The sequence below is a fragment of the Pseudorca crassidens genome, chromosome 12, assembly GCF_039906515.1.
Source record: "Pseudorca crassidens isolate mPseCra1 chromosome 12, mPseCra1.hap1, whole genome shotgun sequence".
NCBI classification, from domain to species: Eukaryota; Metazoa; Chordata; class Mammalia; order Artiodactyla; family Delphinidae; genus Pseudorca; species Pseudorca crassidens.
The window spans coordinates 13,785,731-13,805,919 of NC_090307.1; the positions used below are offsets into that span (position 1 = coordinate 13,785,731).

General features: G+C 34.0%; 1 protein-coding gene across 6 annotated transcripts in view; it reads right to left on the reverse strand.

Annotated features, from left to right (window-relative positions):
* RELCH (RAB11 binding and LisH domain, coiled-coil and HEAT repeat containing) overlaps positions 1 to 20,189 on the reverse strand; it is a 121,958-nt gene that overhangs the window by 99,669 nt on the left and 2,100 nt on the right. For all 6 annotated transcript variants that reach the window (XM_067698903.1, XM_067698902.1, XM_067698901.1 and 3 more), the window contains exon 2: positions 3,503 to 3,592. In XM_067698903.1, coding sequence (XP_067555004.1) covers positions 3,503 to 3,592 — 90 coding nt within the window. The remainder of the gene's footprint in view (positions 1 to 3,502; positions 3,593 to 20,189) is intronic.

Sequence of the window (20,189 nt, forward strand, 5' to 3'; positions counted from 1 at the left end):
TTTACTTTTTTGGAAAGAAAATGACTATGTTGAAACAGTCTTGTATGGGAAAGATAAGATTCTGCTATCCACATGAATGTACCGATGAGTCAAAGCTCCAGCCTGGTACTTAAAGATACATCGTGAGCCCTGGAATAAAAACCTATATGTTCACATCTTGATTTTGCCCTTTAGCCATATGGAGGCTACTGGGAAAATTTTTCAATCTTGGTAAGCTTTTCAGTTTTCTGATCTATAAAATAAGGATATCATGACCTATCTTGAAGGATTGTTAACAAGGTTAAATAAGTATTTTATATAAAGCAACCGGAACAGTGCCTGGCACAGAGCAGGTGCTCAATAAACATTTGCCCATTTAGAGATCTTTTCCTCTTTAAAGGAACACCTGTACAGACTTGAAAAAATAACCAGATATTTAAATTTAGGGAAAAGATGATAAGAATGATGCTGAACCCACATGTAGTAGTATATATATGTCTCATAAACAGCAACAGTTTATTAAAGGCTGGAGCAGACCCTACATTTGCATCGTGGGGCAGCGGACTCAATATCTGTATTATCTATAATCTCCTTCTGCCCAAGACTGGTATACGAAAATAAAAGAGATTTTTATTCTTTCTCAGTGAGGTTTACACGTGATCCAATGATAGATGGCAGGATAATTATCTTTTCTGGATTGTTCATTTTTCGATTAGTTTCTAAGTTACTAGCAATGGTTAGCAAAGAGCCAAAAATTTTTTTGTAAATGGGAATTGTGATTAATTGAAATTTTCATCCATGTATCACACATTTGGTTCAATAATAGGCGATGGCACAAGAGCATTAAAAGTCTAAATGCCATTCTCTTGGAATAACATACATTTCCTTCCCTTTTCCAGTGAAGATGGAAGACAGCATTCAGTCACTCATTTACACTGAAGTATAGTTGATTTACAATATTGTCTTGAGCTTCAGGGGTACAGCATAGTCATTCGATTTTTTTGTATATTATATTTCGTTACAGGTTATTACAAGGTATTAGGTATAATGCCCTGTGCTACAGAGGGCATTGTTTATCTATTGTTTGTGTATCTATTGTTGTTTATCTATTTTATGTAGAGTAGTTTGTATCTGTTAATCCCATACTCCTAATTTGTCCCATCCTCTTCTCCCTCTCCCCTTTGGGGAACCATAAGATTGTTTTCTAGTCTACAACTCTGTTTCTGTTTTACGTTGATATATAGATTCATTGGTATTATTTTTTAGACTCCACATATAAGTGACACCACATAGTATTTCTTTCTCAAGACAGCATATATTTATACATTAGCATTATATAGTAAGCAAAAATTACTTTATCTCCCCAAACTTAGAGATAAGAATATAATCTTTAGATTAAAAATATAAGGTCAAAACTACCAAATATTTAAAATATTCACTCTTAGTTATGCTTAGTTATAACATATTGCTTAATTATAACATCTTGCTTCTATATCATTGTTCCCCCTAATTAGAAATACTAAAATACCTAAATACTGAGAATAATGATGAACCTCTTAAATTTTACTAAGTCTAAAATTTAGGTTTTCAAACAAAAATTAAAGGGAAGAAAATAATTATGTGGTCTATTTCTGGGTAGAAGTTATTTTCTGATACATAACCATCTGAACAACAATACAATATACAAAACTAAATATATTTGGTTAGTCTCTAATAAACCAAAATACCATGCATTTAATACTTAACATATAACAGAAAACACAGAATAGCTAACATTTACTATATAATTAAATATAACAATGCCACTTAACAAATGATATAATTAGTAGGATAAGTCTGTCCTAAAATTATTCAAATAATTCCCATTTGATTTGCTAATTTTCAGACAGTACTGATGTGATTTCTTTTTTGATACAGCTTTCAATTAATAATGCTTATGACTAAATCATGACTTGATATATGGAGCTGCATTAAACTCTTCCAATGACTTCTCCATTCAATTGATAATGCTATTGTTCTCACTGCTGAATCCTCTCTTAGCCTCTGTTGAACTAAAAACAAGTACATCATTTTTTTCCCCTAACTCAGGGAAGAGATTAGGGAAAGAGAGATTTTTTAAACATTCAATAGCTCTATTCTTGAGTTATAAATGAAAACCACATATTGGAATGTCATTTTAACCAGGTCAAACCTCATCCTTCATGCTAAGAGGTAGCATACAGTGCAGTCAGTTGTGGGCTCTGCTGCTGGGTTATCTGCGTTCAAGTCTTAGCTCTGCCACTAAAGTCTTAATAATCTCTGAGTGCCTCAGTTTCTTGGGGAGGGGAGGATGATGATAATTCTATAACTCAAAGAGTTAATATACATTTACAACAGTGTCCAGGATGGAGCAAGTGCTATATAAAAATTAGCACTCACTTTTATTCATAATGACTATGACAGGCAAACATTTGGTAGGTTTTAAAAAACTTGTCCCAGTAAATGGAAGAAAAATATTTCCCTCACAGGCTCCCATGTGTCCCACGTGGCATCCTTCCTGTGCCAGGTGTGCCCACCATTCTGGTGGATTAAAATACCTAACTGATGTCTGTCTGCTTCCCATCTATCTCAGAGTCAACGTCCTATGAAAACTACAATTCCAATAAGACATTCAAAAATTACTTCAATAACAGACAGCCACAGCCTTGAAGCACCAGAAAAGTACCAGTCACTTGACACCTGAGGAGCCAGAGCTGCTACACTGGTAAATCCCAGGGTGGACCCCAGAAGAATCCAACTGGCCTCATTTGATGTGGGCAGAACACAGAGGGTACAAATTGGTTTTCTGAAGTCCCTACAGATCCAGTGGTGATGCCTAAAAGGCAGAAATGGTGGGAGGATGGAGAGGGGAAGGAGATTGGAATGAGAAACCAAGCAACTAATAAGGATGTTGGCCTTCTTTTTGGAATGGGCAAGGTCCTGGAGGCCCCTGATGGACCAAGCATTAACCCTTTATTTTCTGGATCACAGGCAAGTCAAGAGAAGTTTCTGGAGAGATGCAGTGATGGCCAGGGAGCATCCAGGGAACCAAGCAAAATTTTATTCACCAACCAGCATAGAAGTATTTAAACCAATTTTAACCATCAGTAGAGCTGTATTGGTATATAACACATGAATATTACTCAGCCCTGGTTTGGAGGATAAAAGGAATGAGGAGGCCAATGACCAACTAACTTTGTACTAAACCATGGCTAACTTAAACCTCTTTTACACCAGTTGTATAACTACATGGTTGTAAACTACTGGCTACAAGCAGAATTCAGCAAACTGTAGGTGTGCATAACCAAAAATTCAGAGCACCACTGGAAAGAGCAGTTGGGGGCTGGGATGTTCCCTTCAGCCAATAAATTAGTAACATAACTTTGTATAATAACTATATCAATATATTCACATATCAAATTATAGAAAGAAGAGAATTCTTCAAGTCATTTTATTATTTCTGGAATGTCCAAAAATCCAAATCTGTCTTTACAATCTTACTCACCTGCCACTCTCTCATCCGTTTCCCTGTTACCATCATCTGAATATCTTGCAAAGTCTAAAGAATCAAGGGTACTGATGCTCCCAGCTCGATCTGTAATAAACCAAAAAAAAATAGAATTAAACAGATTTTTATTTAACTGCCAAAATAAGGGATTGGAAATCAATTAGCTAAGATTTTTTTTTCCAGTGAATAAACTGTGACTCTAAGATATAGGAATTCTATTAAAACAATAAGGTAAAAATGCTCAAACCAATTAAGCTACTTTGAAGTAACTCATGTTTCCCTGCCCAGATCTCTAACTAACTCCTGAATAATGGACACACAGGATATAATGCAAGCCCAGCTAAGGACAACAAAACTGTAAACAGTTTGAATTTTATTCCAACTACAATGGAAAACAACAAAAACACATACATTTTTGGAAAATCATTTTGGCTGCTGTAAGGAAAGTGATTTGTAGAGAGACCAGTTAAGAGGCTACTATGTAAATCAATTACACTTTAATATAAAATAACAATTAAAAAAAAAGAGGCTATTAGAGTCATGTAGGTGAGAGATGATCACATTTGGCCTAGAATAGAGGTAGTAGAAATGTGAGAAGTGTTCAGGGTTATTTTTTGATGTAGAACCAACATGTCCTGGTAGTGAAATGGATGTGGGTTTAAGTAAAAGAAAGTAAACAAGATAATTCCTAAAGACTTCATTTATTGAATTTGTAATATGGGATGCAAAAGGCAAATGAAGGGGTTTCAAGAGTTCTGTGTTTTAAGTGCATGGTGGTAGTGGGGAGTGTCCCTAGCTTTTGCCAGATTTTTAAGTGTCCCTAAACAGAAAAACACGATGTAAACATTCTCACTTAAAGGAAGAAATCAATGCTGATACTCACTAAAGGAGATCTAGTTAGCTAATGCAAAGAAGGGACAAATGAGAGGCTAGGTCAACTCATTCTATTAAATCATGCTACTTACATAGTGTCTACTGTTTATATATTGCTCTAAGGAATAGATTATCTGTGTTTAGAAAGCACAGTCTGGACAAATGAATGCAAGTTACAGAAATAAAGATTTGAACTCCACATAGGGCTCCCTCACCTCCTTTTAAAACAATTAGTACATGCCAATAATTGAAATGGTTGACTCTTCAAATACAGCTATGTCATTATCAATATACCACTTATCTTTAAATTCCTATTAAGTGAAATTCTCTATATAGTACTCTTCTGAGAACACTGTGTTTCTATTCACAGAAGCATTTAATTCCCCTGCAATTTAATTATATCTGATAAATAACAACTTGCTATTAACTTAAGTTTTAAGACAGCAAAAACAAATAACAGAAAATCAAGTATTACAGTACCATTCATTAGAGCATAATTTATTTTAAGCATAAACCAAGAAACACCAAATAACAATAGTAACCACAGAAATCTAGAAAGTTCATATTAAATATAGGCTGAACTCAGGAACATTACTCAGCAGTTAAAAAAAAACTATTGAGATATATGCCACAACATGACTGAATCTCAATGCTTTATGCTGAATGATAGAAGCCTTACGCAGAGTATATAATGTATAATTTCATTTACATGAACTCTTAGAATAGGCAGTAGTAACTTATGGTAGAAAAAAATCATTATAGTGGTTCTTGGAGTGGGGGGCTGAAAGGGGTGGGGACTGACTGACCGGAAAGGAGCATGAGGGAACTTTCTGGGGTGACAGTAATGTTCTATATATTGACAGGAGTTTGGGTTATCATGAACTGTTAAGTATGATGTTGGTTGTTGATTCTGGATAAATATTTTTCTATTATGTTAAGTATCTATCTAATGTTAGTTTTCTAAGTGTTTTCTAGTATTTTCAATCACACATACAAGCCTAGGTTAGAGTATTTTTAATCACACATACAGGCCTAGGTTAGAGCCTATTTGATCACCATATATTATTCCTCCATTATACTGTTACTATTTCTCTAAAAGTTTCAAAGAAATCACCTATGCAATAGGAAGAGTTCTTGGGGAAAGCAAACACTGCTTAATTTTTGACTTGGTATTATTATGGCCATTGAAAAATATATTCTAATTATTTTTTTTAGTTCCAAGCCAACAATTTTATATACTCCAAGAAAAAAAGTTCTAATGTCTTTTTAACTAACAATAACTATAGTATCATAAAAGTAAAAAAGAAATCTCCTAATTTATTAAAATTTATTCCATGTCAGAAAAAAATTATAGAAGGAAGTAATTTTAACTTTGATGGGGCTAACGTATAACAGATTTTGTACATAAAATGTACTTTGGAATTTAAGACTAATAGGTAATATTACAGCTCCTAGACAAATATGCACAATTCTTTTCCAGGGCAAGCACATGCCTTTCCAAATACTCTAATATAAAAGAGGAAGAGTTTGGAAAAATTAGCCTCTTTTATTAAGAAAGAAGCTACTACCACTTTCTAATATAAAGTATACCACAAAGCCTTTCTTCAAATTCCAAGATTGTGTAACTTCTTAGTAATTCACTTTACAACTCAGAAACCGAATGATCAGGGACTTTCATCATAGTTGGCAAACAAGTAAAACCTGTATGTAAGTTTTACTAGGTCTGAAAACTAAAACCATTATACACAGTGTGACTATAAGGCATGCAGACTGATTTTATAAATCACATATGAGAGTAGTCTTATTTATATATACATTTAATCTTTTAGTACTAATGACAGAAGGTAACTTTTACGATAGTTAAAAAAATGAGTTTCAGACCCTTGAAAAGGTATCTTTCATGGAAATTATATAGCACTTTAAAAGCTAAGTGTACCAGGAAAATTGATCAGCTCCTGACTGGTAAAGAGCATTGGTTAATTCAGTGAACATTTAGTGAACAACTATAATGTACCAGGTTACTGACAGGAAGCTACAATAAAATATTGAATAATAATTTTTAAAGGTTATAGATATAACTGACTCCAAGAAGTAGAGTTAAAATTTTTCAATACATACTCCTCTCTATACTGCTTGAATTTTTTTATTTGTGCTTTGGTATTTTTTCCCCAAACACAGTTAATACCTTTTATGATATGGGCATTTTATAATTAAAAAGTCACAAAAGTACCCAGTTCACAGTTAAAGAATAGGAAGAAAAATAATGTCAAGCAATTAGCTTTAAATTCCAATTTGTTTAGTAAAGATCGTTTACTGAACCATGCCTGTGTCATGATAAGTAACAAAGAAAGAAGTATATAGTATATAAATTTAATAAACAGAAAGATAACAAATTTACCTTAAAAGTAATTATATCTAAATCTGAGGTCATGCATAAACACTTTAATATGTATCCACTTAAATTAAAAATGGATCTTAGGAATCTGTCAATGGCAAAACATTTATATTTTCTGATCCTCAGTTCTTCTCTAACGCTGGGACTCACTTCACTGACCCCTATGTTCAAAATATTTGAGAGCTAGAGGGAATCTTAGAGATAGTCCAACCCCTCCATCAACCCCAGTTTGATGAGAAAACTGAACCGTGTATTCATTCAATGCATATTTACTAATCCATGGTAGGGAGTAGAAAGATAAAATTCAGTAAGACTTGGTTCTTGCCTTAATAAGTTTATAAACCACTGTAGTTTCGTGCTGTAAACAGATAACGATAATAAAGTTAGACTACTTTATGTTAAAGGTTAAGCAAATTAATCTGTGAGCAAGCTAGGGGTACAATGTAAGTCTCCCAGTTTGCAGTCCACTGTCTTTTCTGTCACAAGATTACACTGAGTTAAATGTCAAATCAAAAGACTTAAACTTAGGAAGAGACTTGAACACTGAAATTTTATTGACAAACTATTCACTGAAATTAAAATTTCTATAATGCTGGATGATTTTACCATATGAACAGCTATCAGGTTAAAAGGAAGATTATTATTAATAACAGCATTAGTTATTATATTGAAGATTTTCTGACCACTTATTCTGTGCCAGATATTTTTCATAGATAACCTTATTTAACCTTCGTGACAGCCCCCTGCAAGAGGAGTCATTACCTTCTATATTTTACAGTAAAGGAAACAGAGACTGTCCCAGAGATACGCAGCTAGGAAGTAGCAGAGTAAAAATATGAACTCAAGCTCTCTGATGCCAAAGCCTGAGCTCTAAACCATTAGTTCCCTTGAACAATATGTAAAAGCATGCAGGTTCAGATCTCCTAGATTCCAGCTAAGTTGGGCTTGATACCGTGAAAGGCCTCAGAAAGATCAGCCTGGACTCAACTTTCCTCAGGCTATACAGGGAAAGCTAATTTCACACGGAATATTCCAAACTTACATATTTATAGGATCCCATTACCTAAAGATCATTTCTTTAACATAACATCAACATTTTTTCAAAGCCTTATTTGCCAGGCACAATATTACGCACTGGTGACAGAAAGATAAATAAAATATGGTCTCTTTTCTATACGCATGCTAAATAAACATTTATATATTGCCTACTTTTAGGCATTTGTGCCAGGTGTGAAAGAAGTCAGAGATATATGAGACAGGAACTCCAACAAACATCTCAAGAAAAAATCCAATCAGCTAAAACATTAACATATACAAAAATTTCAGTAACACTAACACAGTCACAAGTTTCCATATAATTAATCTCCATAAGTGAGACAGACAAAAATTACCACAAGTTCAGGGGATTTAGAGATCACTATGTGCTGGAGAAGCTTCAGGGAGAGGAAGGAACATAAACTGGACCTTCCCTTAAGGATATACAGAATCTGGAAAAAACAAAAGGAGGATGGAGGAAAAGAATTCCAAGAGAAGGAAAAATAATATGGCCAAAGGCACTGAGATAGGAATATATAAAACATGTTCAAGGGACATTGAGTAAACAATGTGAGTACACCAATGGTTGGTATATGACAACAGGGTTGAAAAGGTAGGAAGAAGCAAAATTACAGGGAGAACTTTATGATGCACACTTATAATAACATATTTCAAAGTCATTTTTATCATATACTATGCAAAAATGGGAAAAAATAAAATTCCTAAAAAGAATTTGTTTCTGCAATATATAATTTTGCTAATAAAAAAAGAGTTCAAAAAAGTTGCCTTGGACAGCAGAAAGCAATGTTAAAAGGTTTTAGCCGCAGTGACAGGAATGAATAGCTTTTAAAATCAGTTAAGAATAAGGATGCAGGAAAAGTTTAAAGGCACAGGAACCAGTTATAAGGCTAAAACTGAGGGTCCAGATAGATGTAAGCTAAAGGCCTGAACTAAGGCAGCACACAAGCACAGGGCTGATGGATGGTTAGAAAGAACACAGACGATACGATGACACTACCTTGAGCAATCTAAGCCACCTAACCAGGACCAGCTGGTTTCAAAAACAAATGAACACCATTTCTTATTGCTGGGGAGTTTTGAAATAATAGGTGGGAATATCTGGAAGAAGGTTACACCCATGATGGCAACTGGGGTCTCCTCCTTGAGGCTTAGCCATGTTCCATGTCTAGACCAGAAACTTAGATGTAACCATGCAGCAAAGCTTCAAGATTGAAAAAGAGAGTACATGCTAATCCAACCTTGGCAGATTTCCTTAGAATTTCATTCAGCAGATTATTCACCTCTGTCTTTTTTTTTTTTGCATTACGCGGGCCTCTCACTGTTGTGGCCTCTCCCGTTGTGGAGCACAGGCTCCGGATTCACCTCTGTCTTGATGTGGTGCTATAGTTTATCACTTTATTTTTTAAATGATCAATATTATACTACCTGACTTGCCTTCTGCATTAAAACGACTGGCTACTCTGAGTTAATAAGATATACTCTGAATGAATTATTAAGATACTTTGCCTGACCATACACTAAAATGATTTAAGAATATTTGCTTAACTGTGCTTTAAAATTGACAAAACAGTAGTTGTGGTGTAATGGAAAGAATGCAGACTTGGAAGTTAGTGATCTGGTTTGGAATCCCAGCCTTGCCACTTAAGACATGCTATGTGGTAAAATATAAAAGGGCATACAAAGAAAAGGTAAGTCCATCTCCCAACAACCAATCACCCTCTGTGACGACAATCATTGTTTAGACTCTTCTGTATATATCCTTTTAGAAATATGCTAGGCATAGGCCAATTTCTCCCTTTTTGTATGTAAATGGAAAAACACAAATACCTGAATAAATTAGCCTGCATCCTAATTTATTCAATTTATCATATATCTTGGTGATCATTCCACATCAGCACATATAGATCGTTTTTTTTAATTAGCCAATCCCCTACTGTTGGACAGTCAGGTTGCTTTCAATCTTTGATACCTTTACTTGTAGAATATATGAAAAAAACCTAGGTTCAGTAGTAATGCAAACAAGCTTGTCTATAATAAATTATAGAAATGGAATTGGATATTAAGGAATATGTATTTTATTTTATTTTTTTTAAGAATATGTATTTTAAAAATATGATTGATATCACCAAATTATTCTCAAAAGAGTATCCTACCAACAGTACATAAGTATACATTTTACTTTCCGACCTTTGTGTCACACACATTTGATCAAAACTGCATTCAGAAGACAATACTGTTTATAGAAAAAAAATCTGTTAGGAAGAGTTCAGTAAGACTGTAGATTCAAAAATCACCCATCAATACAGGCTACCTATTTGATATGGACATCTTATTAGAAGGTTTAGGAGACAAAAATTCTTACTGCTGTAACTTATTAAAGGGTACAAAATGCAAATATTAAACATTAAGAACAATAATAAAATGTGACTAGAGATTTTGGTGATACATTCATAACTCTCATCATCCCACCTTATATTCTTTGGTCAACGCTCCTTACTCACATATCCATCCCTGAAGAAAAAAAGAAGCTTCCCATGATTGTAAAGAATGCCTACAATCAAGAGCTACTCTTACCTAGAAAAATTAGAAACTTTAAGGCTGTTGCTAGGTACTTTTCTAACAGTAATTCTATTTCCGTACAGATATACATCAACAGAATAGTTACAAAACTCCTCATACGATGCAATAAAAAGCTATTGGTACAGTTTTGTTCACTTGAAACATGTCAAATGTATCTTAAAAGAGATTTGTGTCAACATTATACTAAGAATTATTAACTGATTCTGAAGATTTCCCTTCCAGAGAAAACTGATCCTCAAGGTTACAAATGGCAACAGAAGACTGAGAATAGAGAAACTGGTACATATGTACCAATAGTTTGTGAGCAAAGAATGACATTTTTTTGCTGTTATTTTGTGCAAATTTAATTAATAGATGACACAAGACAGATATTCAATATAAGGTAACAAAAAAGGTAGACATATACCAAACACATACGCAGAAATAACTTACTATGCAAAATTCATTCTCTGGGTTCATATACCAGAAAGAAGATGGTATTTCATGTCACTAAAAACACCAAACTCAATTTACACTGCACAGTTATAGGATTAGGTGCCAATTAAGGGTGGAATAGTGGAGTTATAACTCCCACTACAAATTTTTCTTGTTTTACCGGAATTTACTACATGCAAATTTTGACAAAAATACTTTAAAATGCTTTACTTTAAATTGCTTTAAAGAAAAGTACAATACCATATAACCACCACCTGATATGAACAACTGCTAACAGTCTGCAACTTAAAAAGAAATAATACCTTAAAGTTCATGTCCCTAATGTTTCCCTCCTCGAGGGCAATCACAGTAATGGATTTGGTGTGACTCTAGTTGATGCTTTTATATCTATAATACATATACAAGTACCCACAAATAATATACAGTATTGTTTTATGTATTTGAAAATTTAAATAATGGTATAGAACTGTAATGCTCCACAACAGATCTGAGATCTGATTAAAGGCTGCTAAGATTTCCATTTCATGAATATACCATAACTAATGTTTCCATTATGTATGGCCAAGAGGACTGTTTCCAACCTTGTACACACCTCGTTACACACCCTCATAAGTTCCAAATACTTACACGTGGAAAAGCTGGGTTGAAGGGTGTGCACATCTTCAACTTTTCTAGATTTTATCAAAATATTCTTCAAAGTAGTTGTATCGACACTTCTACTGGTAGTACAAGAGTGCCTGCTTCCTCCATATCAGGAATACTAAGAGTTGTCAGACATCTTCATTTTTGCCAAAAGGCTGGGTATTGTGAAATGCATTTCCCTGATTACTAGTGAATTTGAGCAACTTTTTATTGGTTTGCTTCTTTTTGAATTACCTATTTTTATCCTTTGCCTATTTTTCATTAGGTTATTTTCCTTCTCTTAATTTACAGGCATTCTATACAGATTCTAAATTTGAAATACTTTTTGACTGTTATATGTATATGGCAAATATGTACTCCTAGTCTGTGGCTTGTCTTTTACTTTATGTTAGCTTTTTACATACAGGAATTTTAATTTTGATACAAATATATCAATCTCTTACTTTAAAGTGTACAATTTTTATGTCTAAGAAATCCTCACCTCAAGGTCATAAATATGTTTTAATATTTTCTTCCAAAAGTTTTCAAGTTCCATTTCCCACATTTAGTATTTTAATTCATTTGGAGACTTTGTTTTCGTGTGTGTGTATGTGTATGGTAGGAGGTAAAGAAATAATTTCCCTCTAGAAGGAGAAAAATTTATTGAATAGCCTACCCTTCCCGCACTGATTTGACTCTTTTTCCTATACAAAAGACTCCTTGAGCTTGTTTCTGGTCTGTAATCTCTTTCTTACTTCACTCTGTCTACCTCTGCTCTTCTTTGCTTTTAAAGTACTTGTTCTGTAGATGGCAACATATATTGATTTTTTAAAACTATTATTAAGTTCCAAAACAAAAATAAATAAAGGGAAAAAAAACCTTTTCTGGCCATCCATTAGTTATAAAATTGAGTAAGTAACCATTGTCTAAGAAGAACACAAAAAGAAATTATATTTAAAAATAACTTACATGAATGTGATTAAACACATCTGTAAAAATGTAGGCACAATGCCTTTACAAACATAAAGTACAATGCATTAACTGTACGGTAGCAGGTTTTAATGAACCATTACAAAATCCTAAATCCAATGTTTGCCTTTTCATAATTTATTTTACACTTATACAGACTTACCGCAAATGATAATAAATATTAATTCAGCTGACTCTCACAACAGCTCTATGAGGTAGGTACCGTTATTCTCATTTTTAGATGAAGAGACTGAGGCATTGAGAGATTCAGTTACTTATTCAAAGTCACAAGGATAAAAAAGTAGCAGAAACAGGATCCAAGCCAGGTAGTCTGACTCCAAACTGTGCTCTTAACTCACTATGCTATACCGCTTTTTCCCTTAAAATGAGCAGACTTCTTTGATCTAATTTTTGGTGGCTACTCAAAAAGAAATGCTATCAAACTTTCCTGTGAATTTCAAGTACAAATGTTCCCAGTATGTTTTTTAAACGATTATTTTAATTAGGATGCCATATACCCATTAGCCCCATTTAATCCTACAAATTAGTACTAGCAGACATCAACTATCTTTCTCAGTCTTTTATCATCAGCAAATCTGATCTAGTTTTCCCTCATCGCTTCATATATTTTTTCTTATAAAAGAAAGAAGTAACTATAAAATGAGTTTTTGAAGTCCTCTCACATATATACCCTCACGTAAACTTCATTAAAACCCTATAACTAGCAGTGGACAGAAATGATTACGATGCTTCACACAGAATGAGAAGGCTCTAGGGCTTCCCTGGTGGCGCAGTGGTTGAGAGTCCGCCTGCCAATGCAGGGGACACGGGTTCGTGCCCCGGTCTGGGAGGATCCCACATGCCGCGGAGCGGCTGGGCCCGTGAGCCATGGCCGCTGAGCCTGCGCGTCCGGAGCCTGTGCTCCGCAACGGGAGAGGCCGCAACAGTGAGAGGCCGGCATACCGCAAAAAAAAAAAAAAAAAAAAAAAAAAAAAAGAAGGCTCTAAAAGTAACAGAGCTGTAAGTGGCAGAGCAGAACTGAGGATCAGATATCAATACTACAAGTTGAGTGGTCTTCAAAAAATAGGCCAAGGGCTTCCCTGGTGGCGCAGTGGTTGAGAGTCCGCCTGCCAATGCAGGGGACACGGGTTCGAGCCCTGGTCTGGGAAGATCCCACATGCTGCGGAGCAACTGGGCCTGTGAGCCACAATTACTGAGCCTGCGCGTCTGGAGCCTGTGCTCCGCAACAAGAGAGGCTGCGATAGTGAGAGGCCCGCGCACCGCGGTGAAGAGTGGCCCCCGCTTGTCACAACTAGAGAAAGCCCTCACACAGAAACGAAGACCCAACACAGCCATAAATAAATAAATAAAATTTTTTTAAAAAAATGGGCCAAGTTCGAAAGTATAGATGATCTAGACTGGCACAGACCTACTGTTGTTTTTATCAGTTACGCATCTTTCCACGGCTACTCTTTTACCAAGCCCATATTTCTCTATTTTATTCATACCAGTGTGAGAGATCTGTCACGTAGCTTGCTATAATCCAAATATATCAGCTCTAGGACAGTCTTCTTGATCCTGTTATAGTTAAGTGTTATCGTTTGCTGAATCTTAGTAAATACCATTGCTGTATTCAATTATATCAGGTATTCATTTCTCAGAAATCTGAAGAAAATATTTTTAAAGTGAATTAGACAATTTACATTCAACTTGTTCAGATTTCCTGGGCAGATGTCCTTAGTTTGTAGAAAACATATGCATATGTGGAATTAGAGAGTTATATGCTCCAGCGAAATGGGGGCCAGCAACCAGTTTAAAAATTAATTGGAGGGAGGGAGCCGCAAGAGGGAAGAGATATGGGGATATATGTATAACTGATTCACTTTGTTATAAAGCAGAAACTAACACACCATTGTAAAGCAATTATACTCCAGTAAAGATGTTAAAAAAAATTAATTGCAGGTATACACAATGTTCACTGCAGCACTATTTATAATAGCCAGGACATGGAAGCAACCTAAGTGTCCATCAACAGATGAATGGATAAAGAAGATGTGGCACATATATACAATGGAATATTACTCGGCCATAAAAAGAAATGAAATTGAGTTATTTGTAGTGAGGTAGATAGACCTAGAGTCTGTCATACAGAGTGAAGTAAGTCAGAAAGAGAAAAACAAATACCCTATGCTAACACAAAGATATGGAATCTAAAAAAAAAAAAAAAAAATTGGTTCTAATGAACCTAGGGGCAGGACAGGAATAAAGATGCAGACATAGAGAATGGACTTGAGGACATGGGGAGGGGGAAGGGTAAGCTGTGATGAAGTGATAGAGTAGCATTGACATATATACACTACCAAATGTAAAACAGATAGCTAGTGGGAAGCAGCTGCATAGCACAGGGAGATTAGCTCGGTGCTTTGTGACCACCTAGAGGGGTGGGATAGGGAGGGTGGAAGGGAGGCACAAGAGGGAGGGGATATGGGGATATATGTATATGTATAGCTGATTCACTTTGTTATAGAGCAGAAACTAACACAACACTGTAAAGCAATTACACTCCAATAAAGATGTTAAAAAAAATTAATTGCAGGTACAAATTTCCAATTTTAAGATAAACAAGTCTTGGGGATGGAATGTACAGCATAGTGGCCATAGTTAACAAGACTGTTTTGTGTATTTGAAAGTTGCTCAGAGAGTAGATCTTAGAAGTTCTCATACAGGAAAAAAAATTGTAACTTTGTGTGGTGATGGTTGCTAACTAAACTTACTGTGGTAATCATTTCACAATATAGACATATATCAAATCATTATGTTGGACACCTAAAACTAATAAAATGTCATATGACAATTAGATCTCAAAAAAAAGTTAATTGTAATATTGAAACAAACACTCATACGATAAGTGAGTTGAAGTAGATCAATCCTAAACTAATGCAAAACCCCCAAAAATCAACCAAAGAGGAGCTGTGTTCAAATTATAGCCAAACAGCAAAACATAATTCACTTAAGCATCAACAAGTATGTTTTTAGTATAAATAATTTAGAAACCATATTTTATCATCAACTCTCACAGTACTTATAGGTAGAAGCCAATAAAAACAACTACCTGAAAGAAAAAAAATAGGCTATTAATATTTAAGACCCATCTCAATCGATATTTGTAATTTAGATATAAGTAGACTGTATTTTTAGATCAAGGTAAGTGTTCTTTTTCAGTTAATCATCCTAAAACCATGGGAGTTAAGGGGGTGGGCACAATTAAAAGCCATCATATAAAAACAAATTAACCGAATTTAGTTTTTGACCTAAATATACTAAACAAAATGAAAATTACACTAATCCTGGAACGTTTTTTCCAACAAATGTTTTTTAAAAAAACAAGCAAAGAAACAGATAAGCTTACATTCTGAAGATCACCCCTAAAGTAGAAAGTGTAAGTTTAATTTTTGACAGAAATAAGGCCTGTTTCCCCTGATTAATGCCCCTATCTTGCTTCCTTTTAAACTATGTACCACAATGGCTTGAAACATCATACTGCATTTTAAAATCTCTTTATTAATTGGTGAGCCAGATAATGGTAAGCATGTTCCCAGACGATGTTTTAAACAAGGCAAAACATAAAATAAACATTATCTTCTCTTTACCCTCACTTTCTTGCCTCTCCATCAAGAACATAAACTCAACGACATACACTAAACTTCTCTTGGATTCCTACAATCCTTAGTTGATCACAGTTTAATAAATGTATTGATCAATGTAAAATATTGAATACCAACTATACTCTTCACTGTTCTAGGCAACGAAAATATCTGACTAATTTTCCACAAGAATTAATAAGTTTGAAGCTACTGAAATGCATAGGCAAAAAAATGACAGTCATGTAAGCGATAAATTTAGGAATCTATATGGTCCAGACAATAGTAGGAAGTCTCATTCAGCTAAAAGCAGTGAACCTAATAAATTTTAGAAATATATTCTTGATACTCTCCTGTTAGAAGCCAGAGGAAGCACTAAACCCAATTCCAACCTAACAGGGAGGAACTACTGTACTTTGTAAAGCAGAAGAGATGGAAACTCTGGAAGACGGTAATCATACAGCACAGGTGATACTAAGAAAGGAACAGAGCACAGTGAGATATGTACCCTTTCAGAGTTTTGAGAAAAGATAGGCAAGGTAATGAAACAGAAAATTTTAAAAAGGAGAAAGATGACTCAAGAAGTCTGTAGGCTCACAAGTTAAATTATTAAATTCAATCATAAATGCCTCCTGATAAGCAGCCTTACAAAAATTTGAGAGGATGATAAATACAGAATAAAAGAAATCCATCATTGAAAGGCATAAGTTATTTGACCACCTACTGTCTCTACAAAGAACTGGCTCATCCTAAGCAATTACAGTCTAATTTTGATTAGAACTCTAAGGCTTAGAGTGGAACCAGCATTCCTCTGGATAAGATACTACAATCTGTTCAGTGCTAATCAATGGCACTGGCACAACTTTTATCTTGCAATCTAATTGGAAAGCAAAACAATTACCAAATTGGCTCAGCTGGCAAAAATACAGGGAAAAATATATAATTAATGTGTGTGTATATTCAACCAAGTAAAACAAAATACAAAAGATCTAATTAGTTTAACAAATGGATCTAGTAGGAACATCACAATGATGCTGCAACAATTTATCAAACACTGAGACTTCATTAGAGCTCATTTTAAATTCTTCTACTGAAAACATCAAAATTATAAAGCTATAATTCTTTTAATTTTTGAATGTTTTATAAATATAGACTACTCTTCTAATCAAGAAAAAAGATTAAATATAGTATGAAGACTTCTTACAGTATTTTAAAACCACCACTATACTAGTATTAACCGAGGTCAACAGACTTTTGGGTAAACGATTTAGTAAATCTTACAAAGTTAAATTGCTTTTAGACATCTTTAAAGAAAACTACTTTTGACTATACATGTATTATTCTGAAGTTTTATGAATTTTCAGATCAGACACACATCAAAAAATACATAAAAACAAATAAAAATAATTTAATGTTTTAGATAATCATACTATCAATCTTTATACTCTTTATAATTAACCAAAAAGTACTTATTGAGTATTATAAAGTCATAACCAAACTAGCAACAGCTGACATGCTAGAACTGAACATAGAGGACCTTAAAACAGACAGTAGTCTGGTCCTAAAGAAGGATTCATCCTCAGAATCTCTAAAACAGAATTTGTGTGATTAGGAGCTTAGTCAAAATCTTCAAAACATGGTACTAACCACAGTTTTACAGACTTCTTTTAGCATTTATCTATTTTCTGACTGTATTAAGACATTTAAATGCACTGATATTTTGACATACACAATGCACTTGCATTTAAGCTATACTAAAGTTTGTGCTATAAATATCTGCACATTTATAGGAGGAATATTTAAGAAATATTTCTTCTTTTTATGATGCCATCATAGGCCTAAATTTAAAAGCTAAAACTATAAAATTTCTAGAAGAAAATACACAAGAAAATTGTTGCAACCTTAGGATAGGCAAATATTTCTTATTTAGGACACAAAGAGCACAAATCATTAAGGAATAAACCCAATTAACTGGACTTGATAAAATTAAAAACCTTTGTTCATAAGACCCATTATTAAAAAATGAAAAGGCAAACCATACTGGGAGAAAAAATTTGCAAAACACATACTTGATAAAGGATGTGGGTCCAGAATATATAAAGAACTATAACTCAATAACAAGCTGGGAAGAGACATTTCACAAAAGATACATTAATGGCAATACACACACACACACACACACACACACACACACACACACAATGGCAAAAAGCTCAGAAGAAATAGCTCAGCATCACTAGCCCTCAATGAAATGCCACAGCACTCTCACTAGAATGAGTTAAATAAAAAGCCTGAAAATACCAAGTGTTTGGGGGATGTATAGAAATTGAAACTCTCACACACTGGTGATGGAAATATTAAATGATACAACCATTTTGTAAAAACAGTTTGACCGTTTCTTACAAATTTAAATATATACTAAGTATATGACCCAGGAATTCTATTCCTAGGTATTACCCAAAAGAAATGAAAACATATGTCCAGGCAAAACTTATACAAGAATGTTCATGGCAGCTTTATTCATACAGGCCAAAAATGGAAAAAACACAAATGGCTAACAGATGAATGGATAAACCAAAAAAGGAATGAACTATTAATACACATAAAAACATTATTTGGATAAACTTCAAAAACATTTTACTGAGCAAAGGAAGCCAGACAGAAAAGACTATATGCTCCGGAACTGCATTTATATGAAATTTTAAAATAGACAAAACTTAACTAAGGAAGTGGTTCTTAATTGGGGAAATTTTGCCTTCCCCTTCCTTGGACAGTGCTGGTGACATTTTTTGATTGTCACAACTTAGGGAATGGGGTCGGGGTGGTTGCTACTGGTATCTAGCAGACAGAGAGGCCAGCAATGCTGTTAAACATTCTAGAATGCAGAGGACACTAACACAACAAAGAATTATCAGGCCCAAAGTTTCGATAGTGCCTAGGCCAAGACTGGAAAATTGTGTTCTACAGTGGTCAGTGATGGTCTTCGGATATTGAATGCAAAGGAAAATGAAGGAGTTCTGGTGACAATAAAAATGTTTTGTATTTTATTTGTAGTAGTAATTTTTTTTCCAAAACTCATCACACTGTACACTTGAAATGGGCACATTTTATTGTATGGAATTTTACCTCAAAGTTGATGGTAAAAATTACAGTGTCTGTCAACTAATATAAAGCTATATAAAACAGTTTAAAACAATTTTTGGTTTCTAAATTATATGGATAGAAAAGACAGAAAAGGCAAGTACCACTGGTTGGATTATGGATAATTTTGATACTTTTTTCCCTGTTGCTCATTTGTTTTGTACTAACTTGAAAATACATTATCTAAAATATTTAATTATATATTTTTGAGTTATACCCAAAAAAGGTCCAATTAAATGAGGATAATAGAAAAGCACAACTGCAGATGAATATTTGATTGTAGTTAAATTTTGATTTTTGATCACAGGACTTAAGTTGTTTCAAGAAACTATACAAATGTATAATGCAAAGGCATTTAGAAGTCAATTTTTACTCTAAAACACCTCTATAATATTGTCTAAATTATAAATATATTTGTATACGAAAGGTTTTTAAGAGACATTTTCACTATAAACAGTGATATCACGCCATAATAAGGTAGGGTGAACAGGATAATAAATTCTTTTAAATTAAATAGAATAAAGTTATGAAGTAAGTAATAACCCATTTCATTATATTTATATAGTAGAAAAACACAGCAGATGCAATTTAATTATGTTCAACAACAGGCCAGGAACTGCACAAACTGTGAGGAATATAAAGATGACCCTCAAGAATTGACTATCTAATGGAGAAAAATGATACTGTTAACAAATCAAATACAAAAAGCTAAAAGCAACGGTTGAGGTTTGAAAATAGTACAATGAAAGAACCAAACAACCAAGCCTGGAGAGTGTGGGAAACATTTACAAAGATGACATTTGAGCTGGGTCTTGAGGAAGTAGTAAGAGCTTATCAGGTGAAAATCATTATTAGTTCAAAAATCTGAAACCAAACAAAGAAAGCCAACTACCTAACAATTTTGTTACACTGCTCTTTGTTACATTTTATGGTCTTAAAGGTCAGCAATGAGAAAATCGTTTCCAGAAACGGA